This window comes from Hyperoodon ampullatus (assembly GCF_949752795.1).
Source record: "Hyperoodon ampullatus genome assembly, chromosome: 5".
NCBI classification, from domain to species: Eukaryota; Metazoa; Chordata; class Mammalia; order Artiodactyla; family Ziphiidae; genus Hyperoodon; species Hyperoodon ampullatus.
The window spans coordinates 5449181-5459171 of NC_136918.1; the positions used below are offsets into that span (position 1 = coordinate 5449181).

Sequence of the window (9991 nt, forward strand, 5' to 3'; positions counted from 1 at the left end):
CAGACACCTCAGCCACCTACTGCCATGGCCGTACCCGGGATCTTGTCGTCACCAGAATCTGCCCATTGCCAAAATCTGGAAATCAGACATCCCTCCTCTTTTCATTCTGTCGGCGTCTCCTAGCAAAACCCTAATCGTGGATGAACCTGTCTTCTCTTTGCCTCCTTGTCAGAGTTAACAACTGCAGAGAAAGGCACAGAACTGGGCTGACTGGTTTCATGTTAAATTCACATTTACAAAACCCACATGGGCACTCAGCACTGCCTGGTACCCTCCTGTGATTCTCCAGCAAGCTGGTGCCTCCATTCTCCAGAAGAATAGGTTCTTACTTTCTCCTCATTCTTTAAACCTCACCTCTATCTCCCTCATCACTCTTAGTGGTGACCTCACCTTTTGTTTTACTAAGAGAAGCCAAAATCCTTCAGCAGTTCCCTGTTACACCTTGAATAAAATCCATCCCCCCTTTTGATGGCCTGTGGAGTCCTACATGACCTGACTCATCTGTATCCCCCAGCTTCTCTCATTCCCCTCTTCCCTTTGTTCACTACACTGACCTCTTTCCACTCCTGGAAGAGGCCATGCATGTTCTTTTCTGCCTCAGGACCTTCATACATGCTGGCTTCTCTGCCTGGAATACTGTTCTCCCCATGGGATGCCTTCTCGCCTCTCAGATCTTAGCTCTGCTAACACTTCCTTGTGGGCTCTCATCTGCATGGGTTATTCCTTGTTACGGCATAATTGAGTGAAGTACTCCCTTCAGAGCACTTAGCTCAATTATCGCAACATATAGTTGTTTGTTTGTGTGCCTACCGACTGTAAGCTCCCTGAGGGTAAGGACTGTATCAGTTCTGTGCACAATTGTATATCATCACCCTGTACAGTGCCTGGCCTTTAGTATATGCTTAGTAAGTATTTGTTGAATGAAAACCATACTGCTTCAACCGGGAACTCCCTTATCTTTCCAATACCAGATCCACATAGTATCTCTGTAATCTTCTCAAAGTTTCTCTGGACTTCCCATACCCATTGAGGTACACCTATCTCTCTGCTGCTGTTCAGAGCCAGACGTAAAAGCATCTTCTGCACGTGCTGTCTCCTTCCTCACCACTAAATTCACTCTTTAGCCCACTTCATCTGGCCTCCAACCCCATTGCTCAACTGAAACTGTTCTGGTTAAGGTCACCAGTGACCTCCTATTATGCCAAGTCCAAAGGATGGTTTTCTCTCCTCAACTTTCCTCACTTATAGTGAATTTCAGCACAGCTGTTTCCTCCTCCTGGAAACATTCTTTTCTCTTGGCTTCCATTGCATTATGCCTCCCTGCTTAGCCCTGGACCTTTATCTTTTCTCTCCCACATGTACTCTTGAGATTGATGGTTCGTACCCTTTGTTGCAGGGTGGAGGAATCTTTCAAAGACTGTTGCCTTGACCCGTTCCTCCTGAGATTCTGATTTAATAGTTCTGGGGTGTAGCCTGGGCATTAGTGTTTTTTTTTTTTTTTTTTTTTTTTTTTTTACAGTTCCCCAGGTGGTCCTTAGGTATAGCCAGAGCTGAGAACCACTGGTTTAGGGAATCTCATCCACTCCCATGGCTTTTACTGTCATCTCTATTGTTTGTTTGGTTTCTGGGCTCCAGTTCAGTAGTCAATTTTGATAAATAGATTAGGCATTATCTTATTTACACTGTCATGGTATCAAGCAATACAAAACACAACCACAATAATGGTTACTGACCTTCAAAAGCCATGACAACAAGCTTCCCTGATGGTGTCTACAGCTTTACAAATGCTGGTTCTTTTCTTAGTGGGTGGGAGGGGGTAGGGGCGCAAGGTCCGAGGGTCACACGGAGGGAATTCTCCAGCCTAGACCTCTCTTCTGAGCTCTGGACTCGTATAGCTTCCTGCTTACTCAGCATCTCTCTGTGGTTGTCTGAAGCCTCTTGAGGTTGGTGTTTAAAAATCGATTCTTAAGTATCTCCCCTAAACCTAACTTTCTCCCCTCCTGACCTTTTCCATCTGAGCAGAGTGGCTCTGCCATCTACCCGTTACTCACACCAAGGAGTCAGTCTTTGTTTCTCCAGCTCCTTCATCTCATAATCCAATTCATCAGTAGGTCCTGTTAGCCCGTCCCCTAGCCACTCTGGATGCTGTTGACGTCTTTCTGTCGCTGCTGCTCTCACCCTAGTTCAAGCCGTAGCCTCTCACACCTGATTGACCATAACAGCCTCCCAGACACCTCAGCACTGTCACTCCAGTCCCTTCAGCCTGGGTGACCTTCTAAAAATGTAAATCAGGTGTTGTCCCTCCACTGCTTAAATCCTTCGGGGCTTCCTGTCAACTCAGAATGAAATCAGTCCTTACTCTGGCCTGCAAGGGCCTACAGTTTAGCCATGCCTACATCTCTGAACTAATGTTACTGTAATTTTCCTTCTCAATATGCATAAGCTGTACAGTTTCTTCTTACCTCAAACCTTTTCGCAGACTTTTCCCTCTTGGTACCTCTTGCTCTTTGTACACCTGGCACCTTCCTGTTCTTCCTATTTTTTATTCTTCCTTTGTATAAATACTGCCTCCTTCAAAGAGATCATTTCTGTCCATTTCACTTAAAATTAGGTTCCCACCCCTCCACCCTCCAGTTTTCCCTATCACAGCAATTTGTTTCCTCAAAAAATGTTTATTGAGTGAAGGATGGATGAACTTATACTTACTGTTGTATTACAAATAAGTTCATTTATTCAACAAATACTCATTGCTGGCCTGATGCTGGGAGCAGATGACACATTTTATTCTGTTTTGTCTTAGTGGAGCCCCAACTGCACAGCTCTCTCAAAATCTTGGCAGGTAGGAGGGAAAAAGAATCACCAACCATAGAATTCTCACGAAGGAAGGCATGTGCTTTTCTTTGTCTCTGCTTAGTTCAGATATAGTTCTACATGGCAAGACGAGTCTGTCTCAGCCTTCAAGAAACTGTTGAGCATATATCGTGTCATGGGATTTCACAGATATGCATAAGTTATTTAAGTGTAGTGGGGACTTTCTTTTTTTAATTGACCAATTAAAAAATCATCTGTAACACAGAGATCAGACTTGTGTTTGCCAAGGGGGAGCGGGGAGGGGGAGGGATGGACTGGGAATTTGGGTTGGTAGATGCAAACTATTACATTTAGATGGATAAACAGCAAGGTCCTACTGTACAGCACAGGGAACGATATCCAGTCTCCTGGGACAAACCATAGTGGAAAAGAATATTAGAAAAAGAATGTATGTACATGTATAACTGAGTCACTTTGCTGTACAGCAGAGATTGGCACCACATTGTAAATCAGCTATACTTCCGTTAAAAAAATCGTTGTTTTACCACTGGGTCCTCTTTCATTTAGGAGAAAGCACTATATATGGACAAATAATAACTTAAGCAAAAATGGTTGTACTTTCAGTACATAAAGAGCAATAAACAAGAAGTGTGTTTCAGGAGAATAGGAGGCTCCTTAAGAATAGTAGAGACTTACTCAAGTGTTTTGTGATGTGCCTATAGAAACAAGAGTACTTTGAATCAGATAATCAGTAGCCAAAGAGATAAATACTAAGTGCACATCCATTCAGTTTATTGGCCCTGAATGTTTCCTACTCTAGAGAAAGCATAGTCAAAAGCATAGACTTGTCATATGCCAGTGTTCCTGTGTGTATGGGTTGAGTGATAAATTGCAGACTGCACCTGTGGCCCTAGAGGTGTTTTGTTTGGCCAGCCAGAGGGTTTCTAAAATTTGAGTGTGACTGTCTTGGCAAAAGGCTTCACTCCCCAGTGTGCTGGACTTCCTACCATTCTCTTATCTATAGCCCAACCTGTTCACCCATTAGTACTAATTTTGTGGCCCCTCAAGACATTTGGGTTTAAGGTCCCTACTTCAAACTTTTAGACTATTGGAATTGCCTGTGGTACGTTACCAAAAATTACCTCAAATGAGATTACCTCTATTTTTGTTTCCTTTTCTGCATCAAATAGGGTCATTCACATGTCAAATTGCAGCTTGCTGCTATGTTTTGTATATCAAACCTCATATGGAATGAAGAGGAAGGTAAGAGATTGGTGAGATTTGTTCTGAAGAAAATTATGGGAAGGAAGGTCTTGCACAGGAAAGGCATCAGGTGCCCCTGAAATCCTGGGTAGAGGCACCACTCACTGGCCCCCAAGTCCTCAACCGTGTCACCTTGGTATGAATGAGAATCCATGGGTCTAGTTAACACTGAGCCCCACCGTGGAGTCAGCACTGTTCCAGATTACTGAACGTGAGGGTGGAGGAGACCCTAGGGAAGTGAGTGACAGTCCTTGTCCTTGAGAGGGCTGAGGAGGAGGATGGTGAGATGCACTTGAAGAAGATGAGAGGTGAGGGTGGGCGGGAGGATTGGCCTTTCACTGTGAGCAGGGGCAGCACATAGAAGGACGACAGGCAGATAAGCTTAATGGAGAAGAGGGTGCGTTGGTGAGAAGGGAGAGACACACTGTGCCTGGTGGGGCAGCCAGTCTGCGAGGAGGCCCCTATAGCTCTCCACCTTGACTGTGCATTAGAATCACCCAGGGATTTTTGCACCAGCCAGTTAAATCAGAATGTCGGGGGATGGTCTCCAGACAGAAGTGTTTTTTTTAATTGCCCAGGTGATTCCAATGTACAGCTAAGGTAGTGAACACATGCAGGAGAGCAGTGGGTCTCAGTGCTGGGTTGGCTGCATGAGAATCACCCGAGGAACTTTGTAAAACGCAGATGTCTGGGCTCCACCCCTAGAGATTCTGGTTCACTGGGTCTCGAGGAGGTCAACGCATGAGTGAGTCACTGTGGGCTCTTCAGAGGGGGAGGAAAGAATCCAGGAGAATTATCCTCCTTAGCACTGTGTCCAGAACAAAGTGGAAGGAGGAAAAACTGCATTCAGCGTGCAGGCCGAGAGACCAAGTAACAGCCGGGTACCAGGGAAGCAAGCGGCCCTCAAGGAGGTCCTAGTCTAGTTGGAAGATAGAACACAACAGTGCAGAGTTGGAACTGCCACGTGCTAAGAGGCAGCAGGAAGTGCCGGGAGGTCAGAGGAGGGTGGAAGAGAATGGAAGGGGAAAACAGGACTGGTTTGGAATAGGAAGAGCCTGGCTAAGTATGTCCAGAAAGAAGTGATGAAGACGGGGCCTGGTGGCAGGGCCTCGTGCCAGGCTGAAGAAGCTGACCTTGACCCTGTGGTCCATGGAGAAATTAATCCAGCAGCAGAACCCCGGATGGACTGCAGGAAGGAGGGTCAAGAGGCAGAGAGACCAGTTAGAGCACTGTTGGAGAATCCAAGCATGAGGGGATCTGGCTGCACTGGGGAGAGTGGAGGGTGAGGAGGTGGCAGGGGAGAGGGCAGAGGCCACTGGTGAGGCTGCAGACTGTTGGCTGTGCATCCAGGAGAGCAACCGCCTGGGCCACGTTCCCAGTAACCTGCTAGCTTTCATCTCGCAGGCTCACAGGAACGCCAGGATAAGTTACGAGACATGGGCATCGTAGATATTCTGCACAAACTGAGTCAGTCACCAGATTCAAATCTTTGTGACAAGTGAGTATCAAAGTAAAAGGGCCTTGCTTTGGGGTATGTTGCATTCTTTCATGACAGGGTTTGAATTGCTTAGTAAGTCACATAGCCAAACTCAAAATCTTTTAGATTCTTGGATTCCCTTTTTAATAATCTGTGAGTCAACTGTGTGACATCTGAGTAAGAGATAAAGTAATAATCAGCAGGTTATTAAAGATTCTCATCTTACTCTGAATTGACATGAGCCCAGGCCACCTGAGTGGGACTCTGGAGAGGATCCAGAGGTCATTCCCTTTCAGTCCCTCGATCATTAGAATAGAAATGCGTGTGGCCTTTTGGAGAGCAGAAATGAAGGCCAATTACAAAAACATTCATTAGCTCAGAGCCTCACTGAGCGCCTGCCTCGTGCCAGCCTGGCCTGGCTGCTGGGGATGCAGCAGTGACCACTAAGGAGTCCCTGTCCTCAGCGAGCTCAGCTTTCCTGGGGGAGGCCAGAGTCATAGTCAGAGACCCCTCTAAGCTCAGGATAGGCAAGGTTGTTTTTCCCGGCTGTGGACCCTTCTTATAACACAGCCTTCGTTTTCCAGCTCACTTTCATTCTCCACACTCGTGAGCAGGGCTCAGAGTGCTCCATGGTCTGGCTCTGCCTGCCTTGTGCTGCCCCTCCCCCATGCCCACCCTGTGCTCCAGCCACATCTGCCCTCTTACAGTATCACACCTTCAGGCCTTCGCGCCTTCTGTTCCATCCGATTTGCCATCCCAGTCCCCTCACCTCTGAATCCCCATTCATTCAACAAATATATATATATATTTTAACACCGACCTCTACCAGGCATCGTTTCAGGCATCGGCGATATAAGGGTGAATAAAATTGATGACATCCTTGCCCTCATGTAACTTACATTCTCGTACAGAAGACAGACAATAAGCAAATGAATATGTAATATGATAGCAGATAATGAGAGGTGCTACGAAGGTATAAGCAAGGGTGAGGGAATGGAGAGTAAGAGAGCTTCTTGTGGTACAGATTAGTCCCAGCCTCTCCGAGGATGTGACATCTGATCAAACACCTGGGTGAAATGAGACAGTCTTCCAGGCAGATGCTTAGAATAGTATTCCAGACAGGGCACAGTGGGTTCAAGGCCCTGAGGCAGGAATGAGCTTGAATGTTCAACAAACAGCAGGAAGACCAGTGGGGCTGGGGAAAAATGAGTGAGGGGGAGACTGGTAAGAAGTGGACCCAGGGAGGCAGTGGGAGCAACTGAAGAGCCTTGTAGACTGTGGCAAGGACTTTGGATTTTATCCAGATTTTAATAGGAAGTCAGTCATTAGAGAGTTTTGAGCAGAAGAGACAGTATCTGGTTCAAACTTTTAAAAGATGGCTCTGGTGGCTGTGTAGAGAGCGGTCTGTAGTAGGGCAGGAATGGAAGCAGGGAGACCAGCTAAAGGCTGTTACAGTCGTGTTAGATAAGAGATGAAGGTGGTAGTGCTGGGAGTATTGAGAAGTGGTTGGATTCAGGATTTAATCTAAAGGTAGAGCCAACAGGTGTGCTCATGGATTTGATGTAGGATGTTAAAGCAAGAGAGGAAAGGAAAATGCCTAGAGTTTTAGCCTGAGCAACTGAATAGAGGGTTTACCAAGATGGTCATTTGCCAAGATGGTGAAGAATAGAAGAGCAGTTGGTGGGGGTAGGGAGAATCAAGGGTTCTTGTTTGGTGTGCTGACTTTTGGATGCTATTAGATATCCAAGGGACTCAGGAGAGTGGGGCTGAAGATATGAATTGGGATGGTATATAAAGCCCTGGAGCTGGCTGAAGTCACTTAGGGAGAATAAACGAGAGGAGAGAAGACAGGAGGGCTAAGGACCATGCTCTGGGACACCCCACCGCCACCTTTAGGGGAAGATGAAGAAGGTCCAGCAAAGGAGGAGGAAGAACACCCAGTGAGGCAGACAGAGACCTGGGCGCATAGGTGTCCTGAAAGCAAGGGCGGAGGACGCCTGGACAGTGGCCATCTGTCCTTCAAAACTCAAATCAGGTTGTCGCCTCCGTGGAAAAGTCTTGCTGGATCCTTCTGCACCCTGGCCCCCAGGCTTTGCTAGGGACCCCTCTGTGCTCCCGTAGGACACAACACGTGGCGTTACGGCTATCAGCTTGCTTATCTGCTCCACAGAAGGGAAGAGGCACTTGTTTAATTGTTCCTCAAGTGAATGGCAGGGGCGGATGGAGCCCAAAGAGCTGGGCCCCTTCCTCCCTGAAGCTCGCCATCCAGTGGGTTAAAGACAAATCCCCGAATAAGTGCAGCCCACCCTGCTGCTCAGATGAGTGTTCCATCAAAGGCAAGTCCAGGCTGGCCACATGCTGCAGGTGGGATGTGAGCTGTACCTTGAGGACGGGAACCTTCACGTCTACCTCCACAGCAGTAGTAACAGCTGCTGGCTTAAATGACAGGCTCTGTCAGCCTGTCTCTTCTGGCCGAGAGCCAGACTATTCTCTGGGTTTCTTTTCTTGTGTTTGTTCAGAAATTAAAATAGTTCTGCTTAAAATCATCTCTGGAATGACCTTGAAAGAGGCCTCACCAGCATGAAGTGGGATAGTTTTAAGCCCTGGCCTGCATTGCTTAGACCAATCTGGTACTGTTTCCCCAATTTCTATGGCACATACGTTGTCAGCAGTTCTTAAACCCCATTAAAAGGGTCAAGGTCTGAGCTACTCTACCTCAGTCCATTTAAGGAAAGGTGACCTTGCCTACAAAAGCATCCATCTGAAAGACTCCTTAGATATTAATAGATAGCAGAAAGATAATGAGGGCACAGTCTCTGAGGTCCGATATAATCAGATATAGCCAAACCCTTAGAAAAATCCAGAAGGAGTCTGAATTGACGATTTTAAAGAGTAATACAGAATTTTGGTCGAGACCCTCATGTGGGCTTTCCCACCATAGTAAAGTCTGTTACCTAAAGACAACATCTTTCAGGTTCTTTGTCTTTAAGGCTTTGTGATCCTTTGACTTTCAGACACTTACAGATGAGGAGCTATTGCTAACTAGGCCTCTCCACCCCAGCCTCAGAGGGCCTCAGGTTTGTGAAGTTATGGTCAATAAGAGGTAGCCTGTGGCATTATTCATAAACTTATTTCCTAACACAACGACCTTGTAGAACCCAACTTGCTCATAACTTGGAGTGGTCTGTATGGAGTTTTCTGTTCTGATGAACTGGACTGTTTGCAACTGTCATCCTTATAGAGACTTAAATAATTGCAAGAATATCCCTTAGCACACCTCTTTTAAAACTGTAGATTGTATCCATTACTGCAGCAAAGAAACTGCGCTTGAGTCCAGCTTATCGCTGCCCAATCTGCTTTGGTATACTTTCATCAGCTAATAGTAACAGAAAAATTTAACCTTTTCTTTCCATAACTTAGAAGGGGAGATCATTGCCAAAACCTGACTTCCTAACTTCCACAATTGCAGCCTTTACCAAATCATGATGGGAGAGTAAAGGAGGCCTTCTGAGTCCCAGCTCAAAGGAAGGCACTTTAATAAGGATCAGGATAGGTTAAGGCATTGCCCACATTGCGCCTTTTCCTCTCCAGCCAGCTCACTTTTTCCCTAATCACTGTAATAAGCCACATCCCACATCAGTCAGTGTTATCAGGCCTAATGAGAAGAATGGGATAAAATTGTAACCTCCCTTCTTCAGTTCTGAGGCATTTGAACCACCAGACAGCCTCATCCCAGGAGCTCTTTGCCCCTCCCACGCACCTTCTAATCAGCCCCTACCCACCTCTTCCCGGGTCAGTGTTCCTCTTAGCTTCCCAGAACCCTAAGTGTCCTCCCCAGTGTCCTGCAGCACTAGATAAAACCTGCATGGCAATAGGAAAAAGTCAAGAATCCCAGATCCATCACAATTATATGCCAGTGACAAAGGAAAATTATAGAATGTCACTGGGTTGCAGCAGCTATAAGGACAAGAGCAGGACCACAGGAAGAGGATGTGGCCAGCATGGGTTTGACGTGTGTACTGACCACAGATCTCTGCCCTTTACGGTAGGTGTCCCACTGGGCTTACCCCGGTTCCCTTGGGGGACCTACCTTTTTAGACTTCCCCAGCTACCATCTTTGAACCATGGGCTTTTTACCTTAATTACACTTCTGAGCTGACGTCTAACAGGAACTTTGTGATTGCAGGGCAAAGATGGCACTGCAGCAGTACCTGGCGTGATGGGAACGCCCTGGGCGCCTGCGAGCATCCCACATCCTTGTTAAAGGAAGTACAGGAACTAGCCTCATTTGATTCCTTCTATTTGCACAAGTCACCTTGGACTGCAGGGAGCTGTTTTGCAAAAGCAATTTGGTAGGCTTAGATCTCAAATTCACCTTGAGAACATTTTTTTGAGGTAGTAATTTCCTCAGAGGACTATTGTGTTTTGTTTTGTTTCTTT

The 9991-nt window shown here is 46.5% G+C and overlaps 1 protein-coding gene across 3 annotated transcripts in view; it reads left to right on the top strand.

Moving 5' to 3' along the window:
- The window catches only part of ARMC8 (armadillo repeat containing 8), a gene marked incomplete at its 5' end in the record, with an annotated part of 102896 nt that extends 93092 nt beyond the window's left edge, over positions 1-9804 (top strand). For all 3 annotated transcript variants that reach the window (XM_079704904.1, XM_079704906.1, XM_079704905.1), the window contains 3 exons: positions 4002-4074; positions 5479-5572; positions 9738-9804. In XM_079704904.1, coding sequence (XP_079561030.1) covers positions 4002-4074; positions 5479-5572; positions 9738-9771 — 201 coding nt within the window. In that variant the 3' untranslated portion in view covers positions 9772-9804. The remainder of the gene's footprint in view (positions 1-4001; positions 4075-5478; positions 5573-9737) is intronic.
- Positions 9805-9991: the final 187 nt, after the last annotated feature.